This window comes from Falco rusticolus, chromosome 10, assembly GCF_015220075.1.
Source record: "Falco rusticolus isolate bFalRus1 chromosome 10, bFalRus1.pri, whole genome shotgun sequence".
Lineage (NCBI taxonomy): Eukaryota > Metazoa > Chordata > Aves > Falconiformes > Falconidae > Falco > Falco rusticolus.
The window spans coordinates 4207100-4233000 of record NC_051196.1 but is presented as its reverse complement, the minus strand read 5'-3'; the positions used below and the strand labels follow the sequence as shown (position 1 = coordinate 4233000).

Genomic DNA, 25901 nt, shown 5'->3' with positions numbered 1-25901 from the left:
TATGCCTTCATATCAAATAAACCTGCAGCCAAGCCCTTATGATTACACTCACCTCTATTTCTGTCATGAGTTCCTCTACCGCTCTGTTCTCACCTTCATTGCACTGTATGTGCTTGAGGTTCCCCAGAAGACAGACCGTGTTTGTTGTAAAACACTCTGAACAGTTTTCAAGTGAGTTACACCCTTCTTGTAAACTCAACAATACATTACAATGAGTTACTAACTACTAATAAGCTGTTAAAACAACAAATGATGTAATGAGCAGAACAAACTTCTAAAGGAAGTATGTGTATGGGCTTCATATGGATTGAAGATACTTATCAACACAGAATTCATTACAGGACTGAAACCCAAGCTAGACTGACACTATGAAAGTTGTAATCAAAAGGATATAAAACAAATAGAAACATAATTTCCTATCTCCTTCTAAATTCTCTGAGGCTTTGAAAGACATTATTTAAGGTTTTGAAGCAAAGCTTATGACTTGGTATGGACAAATGTCATTGAAATGGCCAGTATCAGTGAGTTGGAGCTTTCTTGTCTAGTAGAAGAGGATAGAATTCTCTCTACCCAAGAAAACCAAATCTTTTATTTCTCTGACGTTTCTGCCTTCTCTTTCCACACTGATAGCAATCTAGAAAAAAAATCAGTCAAATTAATTAGGGAAAAGTCTGTTACTTATGCGATGACAAAGTAGTGTGAAGCTCAAGCACTTGGAAACAGAAGGGCCAGTTTGAAAGGCAAATTTTTCTGGTATTTTTACCACTTCTTCCTAGACATAGAGGCATCATCAGCATTTGTGGCAGAATGAGCTTTCCATCCGTAGAACTGTTTTTTGGTGTTTGGCTATTCAACATCAGTGATGATGTCAGGTATTTCAGCAAGGACCTGTAAAAGGAAGGTGTTCTCCACAGCCCCGTGTTGCCAACTTCAGCAGCCACTGCATGCCCCCTCTCCAGCATCCTAATGTGTACTCGGATTAAAGGACTTTATTTCGTAAATGAAGAGGTGAGGCACAAAGGGCAGAAAAGAGATATTTTGTCTGTTCTGTTCCAGTTTGGCACCCCTAACTCATACATCACTCTTCCTCTAAATTAGGGTCTGGTATGCCTCAGCCATGACAGTTTTGGTTGTGCTGAAGCTGCTCTGCCAGCACAAAGTGGTTCTGAAGCCAGTTCTGGAGCTTTGCTGCCACTTCTCAGAAAATACCTGGGCTATTTGGGGTTTTCCCAGCACTGGAGTGCCAAAGTGTGCAGACAAAACCAGGGAACAGCTGATGCAGTGAAACAGTTTGGGGAGGGATGAGGGAAGGATTGTATCAGGAAGTCCCCTCGCAACCCAGCAATCCCCAGCTTTAATGATCACTGCAATAATGGCAACTATTATTAAAAAAGCCCACAAGCTTCCCCTATACACAGTAAAAGACCATCAAGGGAGAACAGCCAAAGGAGGAAAAAAGTCAGGAAGGGCAAAGGTAGTTCAAAAGTCATTTGTTCCTTTACTGTTCAGTTATGACGAAATGGTGTAACACATCAGGCAACATTCTGGTCCCCTCTGGCTGCAGGAGGGCCAGGAAAGCTGTGGCTCCTTCCAGCTGGCTCTGACACCACCGCTCCGGCACTTCTCACAGTGCTGCGAAGGACCGGAAGGCAGGTGCTGATGTTTCCCGTAACACGAGAACGCCTTTCCACAGCCAAAACTAACAAAGAAAATCAATTTTGTAGCACTGCATGTGGAAATTTTTCTTCTTGTAGCTTACCTTTCAGTTCAGGTATGATTTTCTTCTGAGCCAAGAGAGCAGTTTACCATATAGACATGAACCAGCCCTCACACACAATAACTCAGTAACTTTCCATAAGAAGCAGAGTTTAAATAAACATATTATTGATTGGTGTAATCCACTTTGTACAGCACAGAGATTTCCCACGTTTTCATGGCAAGTCATGGGAATGAATGACACGGGCACGTTACGAAGCGTCGGCACGGCCAACCCTAAGGGAGAACAAGCTCAGTTAAAACACCATATAACCAAAGACACCAACCAAGGCAGCTCCACCGCACAACACGGCGTGACGTGACCCGCACCCTGCCCGACCCGCTTCCTTCCCCTGTCCTCAGTGCTCACCTCCGGCTCAGACCCCCACCACGAACTCTCCCGTTAAATTCTCCTCAGGCTGGAGCGGCAGGCACGGAGGGGATGTAACGGGGCGGGCGCGGCGGGAAGGGGCAGCGGGGCCTGAGGGGACGGAGCGGGGCGGGCGGGAAGAGGGAGCGCCGCGGCGACTCACAGGAGGGGTGGGGTCACCTCGCGCTGCGCCCCCCCCGGCTGCGCGCGCCGGTTACCGCGACAACCGGGACGACGAGCCAATCGGCTCGCTCCTTTCCCAGGGGGCGGCCCGTGACAGGCCGAGCGAGCGCCTCGTGCTGCCTCGCCCACCAATCAGCGGGGCTCTCCGGGGGCTGGGCGAAGGCGCGCGCGCTCTCCTCGCACTCGCCTCGCAACTTCTCCCCCTCCCCAGGCTGGACCCGGCAGCCAATCAGGACAGAGGGAAAAAGCGTGAGGCAAGCGGGCCCGCGTGTCGCGCTGTCTATAAAAAGGGGGGGGCCGGGAGCGAGCGCGCCGCTCACTCGCCGCTGGCGCTCGCTGCGGAAGGACGTGCGTGAGGTGGGGGAGCGCGCCCAGTTGTCGCGCCCGCCCGCCCGCCCGCTCGCTCGTTCGCTCTCCGTCTTAACGGCCGCCGCGCCCCCTCCGCGCCGCCGTCGCCCTCTGGCCCGCCCGCCTCACGCTATGAAAACCAAGTTCTGTAACGGCGAGACCGACCCTTCCCCGCTCGGGCTCCTCCTGGGCTGCAGTTCCGGCGGGGGCGGCGTCGTCCTCCCCGCCGCTGGGCAGCCCCCCTCTCCGCTGGCTCACGCTGACCCCGAGGGGAAAGACCCCGTGGCGGCGAGCAGAGGCGGGGGCGCCTCGACCCCGCCCTCCGCGCTGCTGCTGCCGCCGCCTGAGGAGGAGCCGCCGCTCGACCCCCGGACGCGGCGCAGGGCGTATCTGTGGTGTAAGGAGTTCCTGCCCGGCGCCTGGCGGGGGCTGCGGGAGGAGCAGCTGCGCATCAGCCCCATCAGGTCAGCGCTGGGGGGGCCCCGCTGGGAGCGGGCGGGGCGGGGGAGTGCGAGCCGCCTCCTGGCGGAGGAGGGGCGGGGGGTGAGGCTCTTCCTCTTTTACTCCTAAATTAGTAATAATAATCATTATAAAAAAATCCTTGCTAAATTTATTTTTCGAGGGGGGGAGGCTGGTTACCGCGTGGGGAGCGGCCGCGCTCTCTGAGGCGGGGGGGCCCGTGAGGAGGGCGCGGGGCCTCGGGGGGGGGGGGGGGGGAGGTGTCAGGGCCCGTGAGAGGGGCGCAGGGCTTGGGGGGCGGCAGGGCCCGGTGCCGGCTGCGTCAGGCCCTCCCGGGCGGGGGGCGGTGGTGCGGGGCCGCCCTGCGCCGGGGGAGGAGCCCGGAGCCCGGCGGTGGGAGCGATGGAGCGGGCCGGGGCCGCCGCCTGAGGTAAGTGCGGGCGCGGGGGTCCCGGAGCGCGGGGTTAGCAGGTAGATGCGGTGTATCGATGACGTGAGTCATCTTTTCGTATATATAGTAACAAGTGCTTGTGACTCAGCGCGTTGGCAGCAGGAATATGTAAATTGGGGATGTTCTAGAAGCCCTCCGTAACGTGTTTGAGATCAGGGGTTTTTTATATGAGCCCTATATGCTAGTTAAACCGATGTTAGTCCAGAGTTGCATTTTTACGGATTGCTTGTCTATTGTCCTAGTGATCATTCTACCTGATTAACTGTAGTCCCGTACAGTTTCAAAGGATATGGCTGTCAGCTTCTCCCTCAGTCCTGAGTTTCCTTTTTTCCAGTGTTTCTCTTTTTGTTGATGCACAAAATACATGTGAATCTACCCCCAGTTAGGGCATAAACTGTTGACAAAGCTCTGATATGCCGGAGTATAATCAAAACCCATGGTGCTCATTTCTAAATATATTTTAAAAGCCTTGTTAACAAAAGAGCAACTCGCTGAAAGCCAGAGCAGATAGTATTTGTCTTTTTAGATACTTTCTCCTCCCTTGACGTGATCATAGTAAGTTTATGAAGGGAGATAATTTTCAGAAGACCAATACGGATCCTAGACAGTAGACTGGTCTGATAATATGCTTGTAATCTGACTTGCTTAATTCATTATTCATCCTTACTGTGTACTGCTGACTTTGGTACTTACTTTCTAAAGCGTTGGGTTTTAGGGCAGTTATTCTTGAATTTCTTGGAAACTTCCCCTGTGAGACACCACTTCAGGATGGCTTGATGGTTTCCAGATTGGGAAGAGGAGAGGATGGGCTGAAACTTAACACATAAAACCATGCTAATTGACAGTTGCATTTATTTTGGCAAAAGTCTTCTCTTTGCTTTTATCTACAGTGAATGCATCATACTGGTTTGCTAATTGTAGTTTCACAAAAGTCAGGCACGTGGTGTGTGTTCTCCAGGGTGTCTGTCAGTATTGCTGTTTTCATGGTGTTGGTACACATCATGTTCAGGAACAGCTGTTAGGTACCTGCTGTCATAGGGTGAGGGGGTCCAGGCCTTATTGTTTGCGAGCAAAGAAGTAGATTTGTAACTAATCAGAATGCAAGTGTATAAGCCCATCTAACTGCTGTGGTTTGGGGAAAGCTATGGGAAGCTCTGAAAATAGGTGACCCTTTTGGAAGGACTTACCTCTAAGTAATAATCTGTACCAGTAGACTACTGGGTAGCTTTATCTGTGTGAGATATGCCCTTTTGACCATTCAACAAGCTGCTGAGTCTACTGACCTTCCAGGAAAACAGTTCCTTTTATTGGGCTCCTGTAGGGTTTTCTTGATTAAAGGTAATGCTTCAAACTTTAAGTGTGTAAAACTATAGTGAAATTTCTGTTCAGCCTCAGTAAGACACTGCTGTTTGGCTGGAGAGGTATAAAAAAGAAGGGTTTCTGGACTTCCCTGCACTGTATGCAGGCTGAGCGTGTGTTTAAATAAGTAACATAACTGTACCAGCTCTAGTCCAGTATTTTTTGTAAAGTGAATTTCAATGTGTTTAAGTGTAGATATTTTCACCAAAGTCTAAATCAGAGGCTTAGAAAAGGTGGTATTTTTTTTTTTAAAAACTGTCTAGCGCAGTTTAAATGAAGCCAGAAATGTAGCTGGTATAACTAACCAGTGTTCTGATTGCATCTGAATAGTCTGGTGTTGCTCTTTGTTTGATATCCTTTCCATCTGTCATTTTTGTTTCCCCCTACCTGTTCACCTTCATGGTTCAAAGTTACTTCATATCTCTTGTCTCTAAACATCCTTCTTTGGATGCCTGCCAAGCCACCTGGTTTTCTTCTGTCTCTTGAACATATTGTGCAACTGCTGTTTCACCCGATTTTCTTGAGATTTCTTTTTTTTCTTCAGTGGTTGAATTTGGATATGTAGGCCGGCCCTTCTTCTGTGTATCATCTCCTAGTACATACATACAGATTGTCTACTTCGTGGTAGCCTTTTTCTCTGGAAAGTCTTTGCTGTTTCCCCACTGAGTTGTAAGAGAACTCAGAAAAATATTTAAAAAAGCATAGAGAGGAGTGTCAGGTTAGGGCTGAGAACTGCATTTTGGCTACTGCAGTTTGGATCTGCCATGGATTCCTGGAATCAAAGCTCACTGCAAGGTAACATTATATACTTATGTTTTAGGTGTTAAGAAAAACTGCATTAATTCATGAAGGAAATCACAACATGGAGTACTGCTATTTAAATTCTAGCATTACTGCAGTAAGTTATGTAGCATGCTACAAGTAAAATTGCTTACTTTTTAAGTTTGTGCTACTTCATCCCTTTACTGCTAGCTACTGTATTTGGATTGTATCTGGTTTTGAAAGGCCTTTCTTTAATGGAGAGAGAGACAGGTTTTTTCAGTAGTGCTGATTTGCATTTCTGTTTTGCAAATCAAGTTTCAGTACTTTTTCCTCTTATAGTAGGAAAAGAGGTAATATGTAAAACCTATTGCAGAAGGGAAAATTGAGAACTTATTAATGAAGATACTGATAATGAAGAGGGTGCAGAAAGACAATGTAGTAAAGAAAATGTGGGCTGAGTAGACGGTGGTGTTAGTGGGCTGGTAGAAGTAAGAAACTTAGCTTCCGTCATCTAGTATCTACCTAGCTTGATAAACCTGTAGGAGACAAATGCTGTCACTTTTTCCTGTAAGAACACCCTTGTAAAACAGTAATTATATGAAAAGTCAGCATGCCTATTTATATAAGTTCAGGCTTATGCCCTAAACGATTGAAGCTAGGACTCCCTAGTTTGTGTCTTACCATGTAAGATTCTGAAGGTGACTTCAGTTTTGACAAATGCATGAGCACTTTCTTTAAAATGAAGAACTGCTTTAATTGTAAAACTCAAAATTGAAAATGAGTGCCCAAGAATGACAGCATAAGACTTTATCGTCAGTGGTGCTGTGGCATAGGTGTTCAGGTTAAATATTTGTGGCGAATCTTTGGAGCTGCCATCGCAGTGGTACTAGCTCTTAACTCAAACTTAGGGTTTTTGTACTCACTGCATGGTTTTAAGCTTATTTTGCTGTCTTGTTTGTGCAACCAAGTATATCTGACAGAACTCCAGCATCACTTTCTAGAAGTTCTGAAAATAATTAACAGAAATCTGCATCTTATCTTAGTTGCCTGTTACATTTTACTTCAGTTTCTTTGTAGCTTGAGCTGTAACTTGGATCAGTAGATCTTGATGGTGAGTCATACATTAAGTATGAAGCTGCCAACTTTTTTATTGAAGGTTTTTGTTAGGAGTTATTGGTACTGTTGGAAAAATCTCATGTTAGGAATAGATCAGTTAATCATAGTAAAAAGATGATTAGTGTGCCTCTGAGTTCTAGAAAACGAAATGTGTATGCTCATCCAAGTTGGTTGATAAACTGACCTTTCTCTTGATAGAGGTGGCCTCAGCAACATGCTGTTTCAGTGCTCACTGCCTGATACCATTGAGACAGTTGCAGATGAACCACGGAAAGTTCTCCTGCGCTTATACGGTGCAATCCTGCAGATGGTGAGTATGGAGAGTGCTTTGGGAGTGGGTGGGTTACCGTTGCTTAATTGTAATATGTTTGGAGATCTTCATTTGTGACACACTGCAAGTGTGTGCTGCTTTATCCTTTTGGGAATGTGTTTTAGTGGTAGTGGGGTAGGTTGTTAGCTTAAGGCAGTTCTGTTTATAGTTTGTTACTGTCTAGAACTTGCACTCCTTTCTATACAGATCCTGACTGGCATGTATCAGCTGAAGGCTCATTTGCTGTCTGTTTGATCAGTAATGTTTTGTTTATGGTGTTAAGTTTGGACTGTGGTGTTTCAGAAAAGTTTGCTTCTGTACAGTATGTAGGGCTTTGGCATAACTAGCAAGATTGAAGAGACTAAACTGCTTAACTTTAATCTTGGTAGCACTTACGAATCTTGGATGTAAAAGCTGAAGGTTTTGTCAGACTTGTACAGTGCTCAAGCATATTATTAGATCTTGCGGGTAATTGTGTTGCTGAAAAATTTGATCTATAGTGTTAGAATAAAAATGAAATACAAACGTCAATACTGTACAGCCATCTCATTCCAAAACATGCTTTCCTAAATGTGATATGCCTTGTAGCTGGCATAGAAGCTTAACCAGATGCTTGTCGAACTCTTCTAATGTTACTTTTCTTTTATTTGGTTAATAAAACGTAAGTAGCACTTGAATTTGTCAAACCTTAAGAGAAGTGGTTGGCAAATCTGTTTCAAATTGTAAGGTTTAACATAAAGAATATTTTGTAAAGGTGATCTCTTCTAAAGCTTGCAGGCTGTTATCATAGGACTGTACAGCAGATCGTCTCTTGCCCATTTCTGCTAGACAATTAATTATGTTGTAAATAATCATAAGTCTTTTAACCTTATGAAAAATTGCAGCTTCATAAAACTACATTTGGATGTTGGCAGTTGCTTCTATTTGACTTAGAGGGTCTGGTTTTATTATCCATTAATTTGGTATTTTCCAGTACTCAGTCACTTGCTCTGAATAACTGATCCAATACCTGCAGGAGATTGACTCTTCCTGAAATTTCAGCCCATTCTTCCTGCTTCTGCTGCCTTGACCAGACTTACTATTAAAAATCTCATTGGATACTGTTGCTTAACTGGCTTTAAAGTGTTTTTATTATACTATGTGAGGTATTAACTTTCCCCATGGTATCAGATTTTACCAGAAATATGTAAAAGATTCCAGTGGTTTGAAATGGCATGAAATGCTTGGCTATACCACTCTAGGAGTGTTGGGAAAGTTACTGTTAAACAAGAAAAGTGCGTAGAAGTTAGTTAAACCAAAGGGAAGACTATTTAAGCTTGAAGAGACACCAAAATAAAGTGAAAAAAATGGTGATGAGAAACTTTGTTTTTGAAATGACTCCTGGGGTTGATGCTAAGAATTTTTTCCAGAATTATTGGCGGCTTTAATGTAATGCTGACAATATGTAGGAGGCATGAGTAGGAACATGGGCTGTAAAACTGCTGTAGCGGTAGAACTTTTATTGCCCAATAGCTGTGAAGAAATGTGCCCTTTCCCTTATATTTCAAAGGAAAAGTAAAGTAGACCCTAGAATTTGGTTGCCCTCCCCATCCCTCGGGGATTTTTTTTTTTAAACTTGCCTTTTCTGTGCCCCTGTCCACTGAAGAAATCAAAGTCAAATTTTGGGCTCTAAAATCAGAACTAATTCGGTTTGAAAATTGAAAGTGTGTTCATAACTTTCTAACCTTTCTGCTCTTGGTGTTGAAGGATCTTTTGAGATGTCTAACTTCCTTTATTTCCGTAGTGGCAGTGAAATGACTGCTCTTGTTGGTGCAGTTCACTAAAGGTTAAGTAAGCAGAGAAAGTCCCAAGGTAAAACTTTCAGATTGCATTGAGGTTCACAATTTTGTCGGCAAACATTTGTCTCTTCCAGCCCCTCTACCTTAAATGCAAGTTAAAATATAAGCAAACTGTTTTATTGGGGTATTTTGAAAACCTCACTTAGGATTCTTAAGAATTTCTGGGTGGCGTAAGCAGAGCCTTATGATGAGCCTGTTAAGAGGGAATAATTTGATATTTTTTAGTAATGTTACTTAAGTTTAAAGCCCTATAGAAATTAAGGGACACTGTTTAAGTAAGTTAAGTTTTGAGACCTTAAGCTAAAATTGCAACTTAATTCTCCATGACTTAACTGTAACTGCCACTGGGTATTAGTAGTTACCACTTGTTTGTTTGAGCCTTTGTAGCATGTTTTAACTCTTGTCCATTTTACTTTCTGTTGAAATTGGAACATAAAACAGTGATAGTATCAGCTCTTCTTATTCTTTTAGTATAAATACTGTAGATCTATAGCAATCTGCACCAAATTGTTGTATGTACAGAAGGCAAGCATAACTTAAATTTTGAATAGAAGTGAAAAATAGATACCTTACTAACTTAAGAATGAACAATACTGGCACCATAATTCTTTGAGCCACCTTTTTTAAAGGAACCTTTTTTGCCGTTTGAAAATAGCCCCAGTTTGCTTACTATGAATCTTGGAAGACACAAATGTCAGTACATGAAACTCATCCAATATAAACCATGCCAGTTGGCTAAAGCTGCCACACAGGGAAGGCTTTGTGCCTTCATCTGTCATAGCTGATATGTTTAAGCCAATTTTTTTGTGTGCATGACTGTTTTGGGGGGAGCTGGGGGGGAGATGAACTGAGCTGGCTCGGCCATTATTATGAATGGTCGCACTGGCATGGATGTTTAAAAAACAAGGACTTCTCTTGAGTATATCCTTGAGCAGAACTTTTTTTTTTAAGACAAGTATTTGTGCTTGTGACAGGTTAAATTACTAACCACATTAAAACTCAAAAGTTTGAGGCACAATGCAGATATGTTCTACATTGAAAAAAGGGAAATGTCCTACTCTGCTTCACTTATTCTTGCTCTGGCTTAGTTGCTAAATTTAAAGGGGAGCATTGAAAGTAAAACTTCCTCATGACAAAATGTCTTTAACTGTTGGCTATATCAATGTTAAAACAACTGAAACAAAAGGTTCTCCAGCAATATGCCATTTAATATCCAGACTTTAAGACTGGATTTCATATGCAGATCACGCTGTAGTGTTTCTACTTAAATTCAGAACAACCAAAACTTCTCCCATCTTAGAAATGCTGATAGGATTTCAACATAAGATAGCATCAACAGAAAAAAAAAAAAGCTCAAATTAATGTGAATTTCTTGGAAGTTCACCTATCAAAAGGTAACTTGGGGATTGATTCCCATTCTTTTACACATGTCAAAAGAACCTTGAACTCTTGATTCACTGGGGCTCTGTTACTTTGCAACAGCCAAACCAAAATAGTGTATATAAATGAGGAAAACCAAACCAGTATACCTAATGTTCCTCTCTGGTCTCTCAATTTTCTATGTGAGCAGATGCAAAATCAGTATAAATGGTTGCCACAGTTCTGTGGTAAATCTTTTTCCATACCTGCCTTGCTGCCTTTTATTTTTTGTAACTAAATAAAATGCAGACTGCTGTGTAACTGTAATTATCAACGTCTTCTGTGGTTGTTGGTGTCCATGTCTGTTTGTAGCATGGAGTAACTACAAATCCCTGGCACTGGCAGACGGCTTGAAAGAAACCAAGCACCTCTTACGGGGATATATTTGTGTTGGGTGGAGTTAAGGGTATTCTGGGGGTAATGTACCACTTTAGTTGTATATGCATGTGTTCTCTGCTGCAGGCTTGCCCATGCGATCGTGCCTAGAGCACTCTGGTTTCCAGGTGACAGACACGATTCACGGTATAGTATGAGATCTCTGAAGTTGGAGCATTCTCTACAGCTTTCATTTTCTTCAGTACTGGATTTCATTGTTTAAAAATAAGGCTTAAGTAGCACCAGCTACTGTCTGTGCATCTGAATGTTTACAGCAATAACAAAATACCAAAGTACTGCCCCTTCCTTTCCTCTGCTCCCTCATAAGAGAATGGTAACTTGAAATGAAGAGGATTAGAGATGTCTTTGTGGCTTTTGTAGGGCTTGAACTGGAAATTATTCTTCACATGCTAGATTCTAGGACTTCAGCAAATTAGTAGCAGTTCCTTCAGCTCTGGCAGGGATCAGTGATCAACAGCAGATTCTTAGAAGCAGAAATAGTTATCGCTGAATCCAAAACTGTTTGTTCCCATACCCTGAAGTTCAAATTGATGTCTTCCAACAGCTTCTAGAATTGAGAAGTTTCCCCTGCGTAGGCTGCTTCTAACCTCTCAGGCAGTTCCTTGTAATGTTGTAATTCCTTGATTTGTCTAAATCAAAGTGTATTTTAGTATTTTGAAGTCTTGAAAACTACTAAAGCTGAGTAAACTCGAAAAAATGGAGTTACAATGGAAGATATAAATTTGTGGGCAGAGCTAAGGGTTATCTGGGGGGGGAAAGTTTGCAAGTTCCTCCTCTAGACAGAATTCTGTCAAGCATCATTTGGGACTTCTGATACAGAGCTCATCTTGCAGGTACAAGAAAAATAAATTTGGGGTGTTAGGGAGAAAATGGTGATGAACTCAATTTTCTATGTTAAACTACCAGATGTATAAACACTGTCTGGTCATTTTCTGATCACAGATCAGATAATGTGCAATGTCTGCCATCTTAGGACTTCAGTCTTGTACCTGAAGCTTCCTGCCTTAAAATCAGTTCATATGATCACAAAGTAGATTCTTAACTTCAGTCATCTCTGTCCATACAGCTGTCCTCCCTTACTAAAATTGTAGTGAGCTTTCTTAATCTGCTTGGAGAATAAACCTTCCCACAATAAAAGCATCACTGAAGAAATATTGTAAAGAAATCTTAAAGGCTTAGAACACATGGTCCAGTTCTAGTTAATGCCTCCATATAGAGGGAATGATTAAAAACCTGCAGCAGTTATTCAGTCATGCTCTTACTGTTGTAATTAAAATAGCCTCACTGCTATTGAAGTAAATGGCTTCCAGAATTGGGCCTAAGTTGGAAAAAGCTGTTAGTTTATGGAAAAACTGAAGTTGTGATCAGTTTAGCCAAGAACACATGAACTAAATATGTACATCAAACACCTCACTGTGTGAGATGCTTTGCTTTGAACCACTGTTCTCATAGGTGATTGTTCAGTCAGAAAACAATCAAATCCTTCCACTTTAACATCTTGGAGTTAAACTCTTAAACTTCTGTTATGTAAAACTGCATCCTGCTTGCTTCATTCTCCTTGACCACGTGACCTGGAGACTTCCCTAATTCTAGGCTGAGTATATGGCCACTTGTGAAGACTGATCCTCTCCAAGCTCCCATTCATATTTGCAAGTTATTTAACAAATTACTTTGTATTCATTTTCCTCTGGACACTAATGCTCCATGCTGAGGGAACAGAAAAGAGGAAGGGATGCCAGAGGAGTCTCCTTTTCTGATGACTCTGCAGTACACATCCCTAACTGTCTTTCTGATGGCACAGTAGATGCCATTAGGCTATCTCCGACATTAATTTGAGGTGGACTCTTAGAACTGGCTAGCTCTTTATACAGTATGACTTACAGAAAGTGGATGCCGGTTCAGGTTCTAGGGAAAAGCCCAATCTGCTTACCTTCTGATGAACTGAACCATTCTGAGAGCACCATTAATCAGGAAAGACTCCTGGATGGTGAGTAACTTTCTGACTGTTCAAGAAAAATCTGTAAGTGGTAATGATGTAGGACATGCTTGTTCAGAGAAGCCCTCTGTAAATGACTTTAATACTATTGAGTAGTTACGCATTTAGCTTTAGTGAATATGTTTTGACACTATTAATTTCCTTGAAAGGAATATAAACTAATAGTAGTTTTCATATTTTCTTGTTTTAAACTTATTATCCTAGTGGAATGGGAAGTACTTGCTGAAAGACCATCGATTCATGTTAACTATACTTCTTCTATAGCTTCTGAAATATTGTAACTGCATAGCTTGTGTAAATCATTAGCTTGTTGTATTGTACTTAAGGGAGCTGGTGTTGCTTAACTGTATTCCATTAAGTTCATATTTCCACCCTTGTTTTGGACATGTTAGAGCTGTGGAACAGAAAGGTATGCACATGGTTCTATGAATCAAATGTTTTTGTTCAGAAGGTGGAGATGCAGGCTACCTTTATGGGCCTCTAAAGCTAGTCTGGTTTAAACAGTCAACGGTGGAATTGCAACATAAATGGCAGCCACAAACTGTCGCTAATTCTAAGCAAATATTTGCTTTCTCTTCTCCTTACCTTCAAGCCCTTTAAAGGACAAGGTTTTTACTACATCTTAAAATTTTAAATGTGCAGCTCTATTAAAAGCATGTGCCATTGAGAGCTCACTTGCTGAGGGTATGGTTTGATACTCTTGAAACTGCTTTGTAATGACTGTTCATGATCCAAGCACAATACATTATGCATGGAATTCGTTAAAGTTTTGCTAGTATACTGCAGTTCTGAGACACCCTTAGCTTATGTGGGCATTTCATTTGAAGAGAAATCTTGAATTTGTGTGGCCAGTGGTACATAGTACGTATAGCCTAGGCAGATACTCCAAGGAAATTTAGTCACAAGAAATTTGGAAAATAAGGTAATAGAAAAAAGCAAGTGCTTTGCAAGCTTCATCATGTGCCTCTTCTAGTAGTCCTTCTAAGGCTTTTATGTCATCTCTGTAATGTGTCTCAAGTGCTTTAGCTGCAAGCAGAGTATCATCCTAGATGTTGTGCAGAGGGACTTAGTTACCTCAATTAAAAATAAAGATGTTCCTCTAAGCTTATGATACATTGAAACCTTGTTTTGAAATACTGGGAAGCAATAAAAACATACCTGAAAATCACCTTTCAGGCTATTTACGGGAGTGGCTTGGTCTCAGTGGCACATCCTTTTGAAAGACTTTGGAGTTGTTGAAATAGTGCGGTGGTCAGAGGTCAGATGGATACTAGTGCTGTAGCTGTCACAGATCAAGACAGTGTTGAGACATCTAGTTAATTGTAGTTGGCACTTCTACTCCCTTTGTTCTGGTGGTTGCAGGTTAATCATGTTAAATTTCATCTTCTCATTGTGTTTGCTTTTTCTCATTCATAGAGGTCCTGTAACAAAGGAGAGTCTGTACAGTCTCAGAAGGAAAATGACTTGCAAGTGAGTAATTGAATGTCCTTATTTCGCAGAATTCTATAGGTGATAAATGTGGTTATCCTGCTTCTAAACAAGCAGTTATTCCACCTGGTATCTGGGCTGTACTTCCAGAAACTGTAAACAGTAATAAAGAAATCTTACTTGCTTATAGAAGTAACATTATAATGTGTGGACATCTATACACAGTTTGGAAAGATTTAAGCATTCCACCTTAACAAGAAACACTCCCCAGTTCTACCCTCAATGGTTTCTTACCATTTCTAACATTGGTATCAGTACTGCTGTTTTGAATACTAGGCTCCTCTTCCCTTAGTAGAGGAAGACCAGTACTCTGCTTTAGCTAATCCCTATTTTATAATACAGTGATGAACTTCTCTGAGGAAAGTATGTGAAGCTGGAGAGAACTTCCTCTTGAATATGAGGTGTTTCTGATTAGCATTGTTCTTAGATTATCTGTGTTCTGCGAACTTCAAAGTTTTTGCATTTGGAACCATTTCCGCTCAAGCAGCATAATGTTTAGCTAAGTGCAATTTTTCATAAAGTCATCTGAACAGAGTTTAGTAATTCAGTTTTCTATCCTGGCAGTACTTTTTTCAGTAAGGCATAGCACTGCAGCATGTTAGCCAGATGCTTTTCTTGTTACGTACTATTGTTTTTCAGATCTGTAATGGTTTTGGCAGCGCTGAGGGAGAAGTACATTTTACTTGTTTGATAAGTGCTGCTTTTCTCCCCTTATATTTTCTGCCTTCTGGGAATGTCATCTGAAACAGTTTTTTGGGATTTTTGGTGGTTTTTTCTGGTGTGTTGAAACTGGTTTTAAAATTGCTGTTGTTGAATGACTGCTTTTGAAGTTTTGTTGAACTTCCAGTTTAGTTTATTGGAACAGCTTCAATCAGTTGAACCAAGACTGAACTGAAAAATGTACTGATTTGATTCCTCAGTTTTCTTCAGAGAGGAAAGATGGAGGTGGTTTGGTTTCTCCTGTGCCCCAATCCAGTAAAAGTTCCTAAAACTATAAAAGAAAACAAAAATCCAAACAAACCCTGGCCTGGTGCCAGCAGCTCATGGAAGTTTGCAGTACAGGAAGCAAGGCTTTGAACTTCAGGACTGTCTTTGTTTGTTGCCTGAAAATAGTGATTTTTATGCTGGTAGGTTATTGTTTTCTGCTGGGAATCTCATAGTGCTGGAACTTCACGGTTAGATCAGTGTACTCAAGAATTCCTGTCAGGATAAACTGGTTAATTTTCTTGAGTCTAGATTAAAATTGTAGGTAGGTTTGATCAGAGGAGTTAATGTCATCCTTTGGGGAGAAGAATATCATCTGGGTAGTAGTAAAATGTTCTGCTTCACTAACAAAAGCAGTGTAGCTGTTCTGAGCTGCCTGGTGTTTGACAGCTGACTAGAGAGGGATGGTTTTCCATCAGCTCATACGGCCCTTTTTAACAGGGATTATCCACGTTTGTTCTTGGCTTTGCTATACTTGGGGATAGTTTTCCTCAAAATACTGCGTTTCTTGTATTTTATAGTGAGCTTTTGTCAAAGAAAGAATAAAGCAGAAGTGTCAGTTCCAACTGGAATACAGACGGGCTTTTGATCTCTCCCTGCCTGAATGGGAGTTGCATACTGGAAAAGTCTTGTAAAGAGTGTTCGTAGGTTTGAAATGCAACGTTCAGCTCTTAAGTATTCATTTGAAAGTGTGAGTGATCAAATTTTATCCAGAAGCTTGTCTTAAATACAGGTGCTCATGGCTACATCTATCTGATAAAATTGAGTCTCAGAGCTTCAAACAACGGATTGTTGTCTTGCCAGTAGATTGCAAAGTATTTGAAGACTTTGAGATAGACTATTTACTTGGCTACAGTGCTTGATTCTTTAAAAAAAGTCATTAGATCAGCATTTTAACTGGAGCATTGTATACCTCGGTATGCTCAATGTCCATATGAAGGATGCTATAGACTTCAGATGTCCTTTAGTAGTTTATTCCACACCCATACTTGACAGTAGTGTGTGGAGTGGAGAATTGGTAAAAGGTCTGTCGGGTATTACAGAGGGGAAAGCTTTGTGCCTGAGATACATAGATAACCTATGAGCTCTGAGATGCAGAGCTCTTGTTGGACTTGTTCTCAAATGACCGTTCTGTTACAGTAGAGGAAGCTTTTTCTGGTGCTCTAACCTTTTTTCCTTATTTGCCAGGACATTGAAAATCAAATATTCTTGTACTGCTGTTTTTAGATAACACTTACCTATACTTCTTAATCTTGAAGCAGATCTTTCATGGAGACATGCCGCATCCAAACACTGCTTACACAGAAGTTTACAAACTTGTGATCCTGTAGTTGTGGATTATCTGAAAGTTCTAAATCTGTAAGCACTTCTCAAAGGACAAGGGCTAGGCAGGTGGCATGGCAGGAATAACCCAGAAGTGCACTGCTGAGTAACTGGAAATGTCACTGTTTTTCTGGTTGTCACTTCTGATGTATTAAGGGACATCTTAAGGAAGAACACTTCTTTGGCACTTGCTGTCTTTCAAGTATCATGAGTTGGTTTCTCAGTAAGATGTGAAAACAAGGAACTGATGACTTAATGGGGACAGCCAATAGGATTGCTGTAATTGGACTTTTAAAATGCCCTGGTGTTGTACCAGGCACGGACAAATTCGATATTGGCTAATAGAGCAGACATTCAATAACCTATATCTAATTTGTGTTTTGGTGCTTGGTGTTAGCCTCCAGAACTGAAATCAAAAGTTCAGATGTGTGGTGGTGAGGGCATGCGAAATAATGAGAAGCAAATATTTTTGGTGTGTTAGTTCTGCTTTGAGGAGTTGAGATGGGAAAACAGGACATGTATGCAATACATTCATATGCAAATCATCTTAATATCAATTGATATTCTTGCTGCCTCTTGTACCTTTTTTTGAAGTTAATGCTTCAGTACATAGTTACATGAGTCTTTCCTATGCTTCAATATGAATTTCTTGAAGAAACCAGAATAATAGTGTGGGCCAATAATAAAAAAATTCAGTGGAACTGCCTGGAGTGTACTCAAGAGTGGAATTCGTTTACAAAGAGTTATTTACTGTCTGAGACCGCAGTGACTACACTAACTCAGGAGTCTGAAATATCTGAGAACGTTCTTAACTTTGTGCTCTTAGTTCTTACGCTTCTAAGTGTCCTGGGTCAGACTTTGAGATGAGTTGCTCAAAAGTAGGCAGAGGCTTAGCAGACCTCTAGGATTTAAGTACAGCTGGATTGTGGTTAGCATAACTGCTAGAAGTAGTGATTCATACTGTGGCTTCTGTTTGCTTACAGCTAATCTTAACCATCAAGGAAGCTATACTTAGGTGATTTTTAACTGTATTTGAGATGGATTTCATGTATCTAATAACTATTAAACATTCAAATGAAAAGAACTGTCTGCTTGTGATCATTATGGGCTGAATTTATTGATGGAAGGAGAGCCTTGAAGAAAAATTATTGAAACTTGAGGTATCTTTGGAGGTAGAAAAGGAATAATGGTTATTCACACACATCTTCCTTAGCAGGAGTTTACATTGGGGTTTTTGTTAGTTTTTTTTTTTTTAAAGAAAGGAAGATCTAAAATGTGCTTAACAGAAACAAATCCTAAGTTGTCATTCTAAATGATAAATTGGTTAGTTCAGTTGTTCACTTCATCCATTTGCATAGTTAAAATGTCCTTTTGTGAGGCAGTGTTCCAAAGTGTGTTAAAATAGCCAAGGATAATATTTATAGTTCCTGTGCTGTGCTTCAGTAGGATAAACTCCTTCAGGAAATGAATTTGCAGAGTTCCCACAGGTTAAGGAGGAGAGGGTGTTTTGGTTTTTGCATAGCTTTCCTTCAACCTGGCCCACCAACAGGACCTGCTGCGTAATACAGATTTTACTCCCTAGCTTTAAATGTGAAGGCAAAGTACTTGTATTGCTCCCATGCTGTGAGTTGTTGCTAGTAAAAAAACTTTGGTTAGTAAAATGTTGAGTCGTCCTCCTAAAGTTAACCCTAAAATTTCTCACTTTGTAGCAGTTTAGCTATTGTGTGTGCTGAAGTTAATTTCTGTGTGAGCACCAACTAACGCTTTAATTTTTTTTGTAGGGGGCAGAAGCCATGGTTCTGGAAAGTGTTATGTTTGCCATTCTTGCAGAGAGAGCTCTTGGCCCAAAGCTGTATGGAATCTTTCCACAAGGGCGACTGGAGGAATTCATTCCCGTAAGTCCTGTTCATGATTAGTGGGCTGCTGGTAGCTGTTTTAATTGATCATGACAGGAAGGTCTCCGGACTGCCCAGAAAGGCAGGGATGTGGGAATGGAATACTTGGCAGCCTGTAATAATTGCTAGCTGTAATATGATACAGTTACAGTGGGTGTTGGAGAACCCAATTATAGCTCTTGCCAGCGAGGGATATCTTAAAAACTCTTCAGCTGTAGCAGAGACTAATAAATGAAGATAAAAAACCTGTTAGATACCAAACATAGCATTGGAAGCTATGGAGTAACACTTTCCTTTAACAGCAACAAGAGCAGATGCTTTTGATGTTCTTAAATATTTATACCCAATCAGCTTTGAAGGTATTTTTAGTGTGAGATGTGATATTCCCCAGGTTTTGATCTAGAAGAGAATTGACTTAAGTCATGTGTAAGCTAGGCTGGCTAACTCTGCTTTTGCAAAGACAGCAAATTTGTCAGTTCATTTGGGTTGAAAATTGTATTGCTTGAGTACGATGCTAGAATTTTGTACTATACGATAGACTAATGCTACTGTTTGTAATGAATCACACTTTGTAATTATCAATTAACTGTATTTTAAGAATACTATGTTTTATTACAGAGCAGGAAACTAAGTACTGAAGAACTAAGCTTACCTGATATATCTGCTGAAATAGCTGAGAAGATGGCTAGATTTCATGGCATGAAAATGCCATTTAATAAAGAACCTAAGTGGCTTTTTGGAACAATGGAAAAGTAAGTTATGCAATACTTTATGGAAAAAGGTGACCTGTTGTAATTTTGATAAACAGATCATTCTTCCTGAATGTCTTGAGAGCCCAAGTTCTCACTGTACCTAGAAACTATTTTGTAGTTACTTGAGGAACTTAAATTACCTTGAAGAATAGTAATGCTTTCTGGAGTAACTTTTTTAAGACTTTCTTGATTTTAGTTTAAATGTGATATTAGTATGGGAAGACTAATACACTTAGTCATAAATGCTGTACTATTGTTGCTATTTCTAACAGATATCTAAATCAAGTGCTGAGGATTAAGTTTACCAGAGAATCCAGAACTAGAAAACTGAACAAACTCCTCAGTTACAATCTCCCCCAGGAAATGAAAAATCTGAGGTAGGCTTATTTTGTCTATCCCTGTCTTCAGATTTGCACATTTTGAGTATGAATTTTTTTATACTTGTTCAAACACATTATACAATGTAATACCCTGTCTTTATTTTTCTTTACAAGTTGGGGATTCTTTTTGGTTCTGTAACCACCCCGAGTCTCAGGGCTACCAGTTGATCCAATCAAATTGCTGATCAATGAAGTACAACTTTGTTGTCCTGATCTTGGGCTCCTAATTGAAAAATAGGGCCTTGCTAGAAATGAATAGTGCTTCAAATTCTTAAAACAAAATCCATTCTTTACATCAAAGTGAACTGAGCTTAGTGATTTCTCACTTATCCTATGTTACTGTTTTCTAGAGCTATGCTTGAAGCTACTTCATCACCAGTTGTATTTTGCCACAATGACTGTCAAGAAGGTAAGCTGCTAATATTTCGTGACCTTGTTCAAGGATGCAGTATGAAGCCTTTGCTGGTCACTTGTTTGCTTTCTGGGGCGTAGTCGTGTTATCAAGGTGCTGACCTGAAACGGTAGCCTGTGCACTCCCGGTGCACAACAGTTGCAAAGCAAAGTGAATTGGCTTCAGCAACCCTTCAGGCTAATGAAGAGAACATCTAGTATCATAACTGGATTAAGCCAAATATGTACACGTGCTCTTAGTAGACTGATTGATGGTGGGAGCCTTGAGTCTTTTCTGTTAAGACTGTACCTTTCTTAGCTGTCTGCAATATACACGATCAGGGTAGGATATACTTTAGTCCTTTTAAAAGAAAGATACTGAAGAAGTACAGTGAATGGTGAAAATGGAGACTGGGGTAGTTTGACTCAGCAGTTCTCAGCTTGTATTGATAAGAAATATTAGGAGAACTTTATCCACATTTTTTTTTTTTAGCGTGCTTTCTTTGGAGTCATGGGGGGAGTTACAATTTTTCTGAGCCAGTTCTCTATAAACAGTTGAAAAGGAAGCAGAGCTGAAGGTGTTGAGTGTGCCGTGTCTGTGCTCCCTGTCACCTGTACAGTGGGTGAGATGGGCAGAGCTGGAAGGATGCTGTACTAGGACCATATGCAGGGCTGGTTTGTTCTCAGGAGTCCCAGCCTTGTTAGCTAAGGCTGAGGAGCTGGCCTGGAAGAGGATAGCCCTGAAGGATAGGTAGGCACGTAAGGATAGGCAGCACGAGGGAGAAAAGGCCACTGATCTGAGGTCTGAAGAGCTAGCTCAGTAGTGGTGGAGTTCAAGGTCTCACTGCTGGTATGGAAAAGTCCGGTACTGGAGGAGTCAGGCAGGTAGGACTGGGGCAAGCTTTGGCTCCAAAATTTCCAAGGTGAGGGTCGGGGGTTGAAATACTATGACTGTTCAGTTGGTGCAAAGGTGTGACACAGAAAAAAGATGTACCTGTGGAGAGGGGGCGAGCTACTGCTGAAGTTGAAATTACTCTAAATTTATTTACTAGTTGGCACTTGACAGAAGCAGACTTGATGCCTTTCAGAGAAATTATAGGGACTTAAGTGAATTGAAAGACAGGTAAAGCTATCTCCCTGATATGATACAGTGGAAAAGACTGAGCTTTTCCGTAGGTGCTGGTTGTGCCACATACTAGAATAACAAAGTGATCAGTCTGGCTTTCAGGCTGCTGAAAAGCAATTCCTGTCCCGAGTGTTCTGTGATCAGTGATAGGGCTATGCAGGTATGAGAGATGCTGCATAATTTACATCTCAGGCTGTGGAAAGAAACAATTCAGCAAGGGCTACTGAGGCTGACAGTGTCACCTGAGTTAGCTGCAAGCTAAACACCAGGGAAGCGGGACCCTTGGAAGAATGCATCTACCTCTGCCTGTACAAAAGAAAACTTTTCTTTCAGTTTTACAAGGTTTATAGTGTATACCTCTACTTCCAATGAGCTGCTATACAGCCAGTGCAACTTGGGTCTTCCTGTTGTTCTTCTGCACAGATGTAAGGGATAACTGGGACTATCTGAACAATGTTTCTTAAGATACAGTATTTCTTTTCTCTAATTTTCCTGGGACTTTACTAATATGCTGTATTATCTTTAAATTTTCAGGTAATGTCTTGCTTCTGGAAGGCAGAGAGAATTCAGAAAACCAGAAGCTGATGCTCATTGACTTTGAATACAGCAGCTATAATTACCGGTAAACCACTTCTTATATTCAGCAGGAAGGTGTATTACTTTCTGCATGCTACAGTGAGAGCAAGTGCTGCACTACTGATTATCAGTCTATTCTAGTGAATTATGTTCCGCTCTACTAGCGGTAGGCAGCAAATATAACTGGTCAAAACAGTTCTGGTTCTGATGGTGTTGAGTATAGGCATACAGCAGTCAAAGTTTTTGGAGCTCCTTGGTTGTCCAGACTAGAGGGCTTGTGTGTGCACAAATGGCTTCTTGCTTGCATTGTCAAAATGTCTTTCTAGTGGGGAGGTGAGAAGGATGATAGATTGTGTGTGTGTACATATGTACGTGGGGCAGGTTTTGCATGTTTTCTTCACCCTTTCAAATAGCTTTCTCATCTGTGCAGATGAGTAATCCTATGTTTTTCATGTAATCACATAGTGAAATGCTTTCTGTTTTTACCTCAGTCATCTAGTACCTGTGTTTAAGAATGATGTAAGTGTGTGGAGCCATTGGGATCATTAAATGTTAGCATAGCTGGAACATAATGGAACCCTGAATTCCAGTAATGAGGGAGTAGGATATGTTAAATACCTTGAGCATGACGTTTTTGCCTGCAATAATGCTAATGCTAGAGATATCTGACTTTGTGCTGAGATGTAGTGTGTACTCAAGTATTTTTTAACTGCCTCCATTGGTATAAGACTTTATAGCAAAGTCTAATATTTTCATGTAGCTGATAACTTCAATTCTTAACTGCCCATCCTTACTAATAGAATTTAATGACTTGCAAAAAAAGCTGTATTCTAGTCATCAATTCTCTACCTAGTTTAGCAAAACTGCAGTAACTTATAAGTAGCCCTGTACTATTAAACTTGATTTTAGGTTTGCTTAAGCAAAGCCAGAATGCTAGTATACAAATATTGAGATGCTCAGTGTTTCTGCCTCTTTCAGAGGATTTGACATTGGAAATCACTTCTGTGAATGGATGTATGATTACACGTATGAGAAGTACCCATTCTTCAAAGCTACTGCTCTTAAATATCCTTCAAAGAAGCAACAGGTAGGCACATACAACATAATGAATAAAATGCCAGCATCCACACTCTTCAAATCCTGACTCTCTTCCAGTTCTGTTTTGAACTTTGTCCCAAGACCTTTCCTTCATGACTTCTTTAAATATAACACTTTGTGTAATCCTGACTGCCTTTGCTTTAAAAATCACCGAAGCTTCATAATAGCTATTCAGGAAAGAATATTTTGTGTGCCATGTAGCTATCCACCACAAAGTCTAATAGTTGTGGATTGCAGCTGTGAAATTAGTTGGCAGCAGCAAAATGTCTGTTGTCCCTAATATGGCTTTTCTTAAACCAGCAATTAGTAGAACCACCATTAATCTTAAAGCTAACTCCAACACTGTTGATGTCTGCAAACTTACTGAAAGGCCTGCTTAGTTCTTTCTGAAAGAAGCAAATATGTCTTGAGATGAAGAGCTGTAACGCTTGTTTACTTGCCTTCCAGCTTCATTTTATCTCCAGTTACCTGTCTGCATTCCATGACGGCTTTGCAAAGCTGAGCAATGAAGAGAAGTCCAAACTAGAAGAGGAAATGTTGATAGAAGTTAACAGGTAGCTTGTCTTTCACAGCTGTATCTTGAAACTTCCCCTGTGACACCTATACTTGCATACCTCACTGGGTGGAGAAACTTCACCCGAGAGAGGTGTTCATATATACTAAAGGAAGATCTGTCCATTGTAACCTTTAGGTATGTGGTATACGCTGTTAGTGGAGTAAACAAAACACTGTTCCATGGGAAAGCTATGGAATTACTTTTATAATGTGATACTTAGAGGTGTGGACATCCCCAAATTAAGGAATCCTATTCTAACAGGATATTGAAATAAGGTGCTGTGACTTAGCTGGATATTTGAATAAACATAGTCTTGTAATTCCAGGTTTGCGCTTGCATCGCACTTCTTCTGGGGTCTGTGGTCTATTATACAAGCAAAGATCTCATCTATTGAGTTTGGTTACCTGGTAAGTTATTTAATCATGATTCCATGTAACTAAACATGTATTCTAAGTAACCTGTGGTACGTTATCAGAAAGGAGATGAAATGGCCTCCCACAGCAGCTAGTATCTTCTAATCCTCTTAAAATCAGTTCGTTACTGGTTTGTACTCTTAGCATAAGAATGCAAGCACCTAAGATGATAAAAACTTCAGAAATTCTTCCCATTATTATGTAGAGAGACCATAGCCTTAAGTGTTAGGCCTTGCAGTGAGATGATGTCCTGCAGCGAAGTATTATTCTGCAGTAAGGTCCTGTTCCAGCGGGATGCTAGCATGCACTAAGTGTGAATTTGGAAATTGAGAACTGGGTGCCCATGTAACAACATGTTGACGTTTGGTGTGCAGCAGTATCAATGACAGGTAGCTTGTACTTGAGAAGGGGATCAGTGTAACTCCTGATAAATGTTTAGTGTACTGTAAAGTGATATAACTGTCAGGTACACTGAATATCCTGCAGGAAACATTGCAGAACCCAGCCTTTTTAGTTCAGGTTTTTTCTGACATGCTGGCAGCAGCTAATAATGTTAGAGTTGAAATAAGGTGGGAGAAAACTTTTTAAGAGTCTGGAACACCTCTGGAGAGAGTATCCTTCCCAGACAGAGCTAACTAATACATTGAGATGGTGGGCTAGGGAGGTTAATAACTTCATTATGTTTCCCCGTCCCAAGACAGAAAACTCAGCTGTGTTCACTATATTGAGTGCTGAATGTCCCTTACTTCCGCAGGAATATGCGTTATCCAGATTTGATGCGTACTTTGATCAGAAGAAGAGGCTGAAGGTGTGAATGTGGGAGGAGTGGCCTGCTGGTTACTGTATGAAGAGGGCAGCTGGACAGAACTTAGACTGTGCTTAGGCTACTGTATCTCTAACGAAGGTGTCACTGAATTCCAGTTCCTTGGAACACAGGTGTACAGTACTGAAGACTGTATAAAAATGACTTGTTTACAGTTTCGTAAATACTTGGAATGAGATTGGGAGGCAAAAGTAAAACACAACAGTGCAATATCTTTAAATCTTTTTGATCTAGAAGGTATTTTATATTATGGGAGAAGCTTACACTTCAGTGTCAATACCACATGCATCAGCAAACAGTGTTACTGTGAGTACGTTTTCAAGGGGGGTGTTGGCATTATGGTTTGTAAGCGGAACAGTTGTAAAAGATGATTCATTGTAGACACTGCCTCTTAATGAGAAAAAAGCAAAGGAGACAACTGTTAAACTGTGAAGTAGGCTTGAAATCTTACTGTGAGATTAGGTTCAACATGCCCCATGAACACTATCTTCAAAGCTGCTGATACGTTACACTGCTTTAACCATAAGGCAACTAAACACACTGAAGCAATATGCTTTAAAGTGTTACCTACATATACATGAATGTTTTTCTCTTAAGCTGGTGTGCCTGTGAAGTATGAGTGAACTTTGACCTGGACATTCTGAAGGAGTTTGTCTTGAACTGTTCATTCCATGTCCTTCAAGAACATACTTTAGCCCAGCCTGGTTGTCTCTTAAAATGCTGTGTCCTGCACGGGGGGTTCCGTGGGCTGGCAGCACTGGCAAGAGTGCCTTGAATTGCTCTAGCAACTCCCCAGATAACTGGATTGGCATTGACAATACTTGTAATTGGAGCTCATCTTTCTTGTGTTGCCACAGTATATGGCTGTAAAAATAGCAGAGCCAAAGACTGCGGAGAACACTTCAGGAAATTGCTGTTCTGCCTGTCCAATGCTTATGTGGCTTGAGAGGTGCTTTTCTTGCACCTTCAACTTTCACCGTGTTCCAGCAATCCAGTGAAGTGGAGTGTCTTGTGGGGAACAATAACGTGTATATTGAAACTTGAGTATAATCTGTGTACATGTCATGTAAAGATTTCTTTAGATTTTTGGGAGCTTGTTTATTTTGAATGTTATTTGTTTGTGCTTTCTAACACACTGTATTATAAATAATAAACTTCTAAGCCTACCCTTTTTTACTTGTATAGCAAATACTGTTCCAAGCAGCTCAAATGCACAGCATTTCATGTACTGTATAGCATAACTTGTAAAAGCTGTCATCTTATTCTCTAGTATAGAGAATAATTTTCCATACACTCTATTAATACTTTATAATAAATATGAAGCACTTAAAAACA

General features: G+C 41.0%; 1 protein-coding gene and 1 long non-coding RNA gene across 6 annotated transcripts in view; one reads left to right on the top strand and one right to left on the bottom strand.

The window, feature by feature from the left end:
• The window catches only part of LOC119154454, a 17237-nt gene extending 14319 nt beyond the window's left edge, over window positions 1-2918 (bottom strand). The window contains exons 1-2 of one of the 3 annotated variants that reach the window (XR_005106472.1): window positions 2822-2918; window positions 1760-1992 (exon numbers count right to left, since the gene is read on the bottom strand). This is a non-coding gene — a long non-coding RNA (uncharacterized LOC119154454). Of the gene's footprint in view, window positions 1-1759; window positions 1993-2125; window positions 2438-2821 lie in introns of those variants that run through there. The other 2 variants (XR_005106470.1, XR_005106471.1) reach the window with 2 other exon arrangements.
• On the top strand, window positions 2643-25901 carry CHKA (choline kinase alpha). 3 transcript variants are annotated; one of them, XM_037401973.1, is made up of 12 exons: window positions 2643-3120; window positions 7002-7113; window positions 14179-14232; window positions 18339-18452; window positions 19071-19204; window positions 19477-19581; window positions 19935-19993; window positions 21635-21722; window positions 22655-22763; window positions 23222-23328; window positions 23656-23737; window positions 24498-25901. In XM_037401973.1, the coding sequence occupies exons 1-12, from the start codon at window positions 2789-2791 to the stop codon at window positions 24555-24557; spliced, it is 1356 nt and encodes a 451-aa protein (XP_037257870.1). In that variant the 5' UTR covers window positions 2643-2788; the 3' UTR covers window positions 24558-25901. The 3 variants fall into 3 exon arrangements, with proteins under 3 accessions (XP_037257870.1, XP_037257871.1, XP_037257872.1); XM_037401975.1 differs by lacking the exon at window positions 2643-3120 and adding an exon at window positions 3443-3545; XM_037401974.1 differs by lacking the exon at window positions 14179-14232.

What these genes read in the sequence shown, in the direction of transcription:
- CHKA (XM_037401973.1), top strand. Translation starts at nt 2,789, where the DNA reads ATGAAAACCAAGTTCTGTAACGGCGAGACCGACCCTTCCCCGCTCGGG. An exon ending in ACGGTGCAATCCTGCAGATG is followed by an intron (nt 7,114 to 14,178) that starts GTGAGTATGGAG and finishes TCTCATTCATAG; the next exon opens with AGGTCCTGTAACAAAGGAGA. An exon ending in CTTTTTGGAACAATGGAAAA is followed by an intron (nt 19,205 to 19,476) that starts GTAAGTTATGCA and finishes TATTTCTAACAG; the next exon opens with ATATCTAAATCAAGTGCTGA.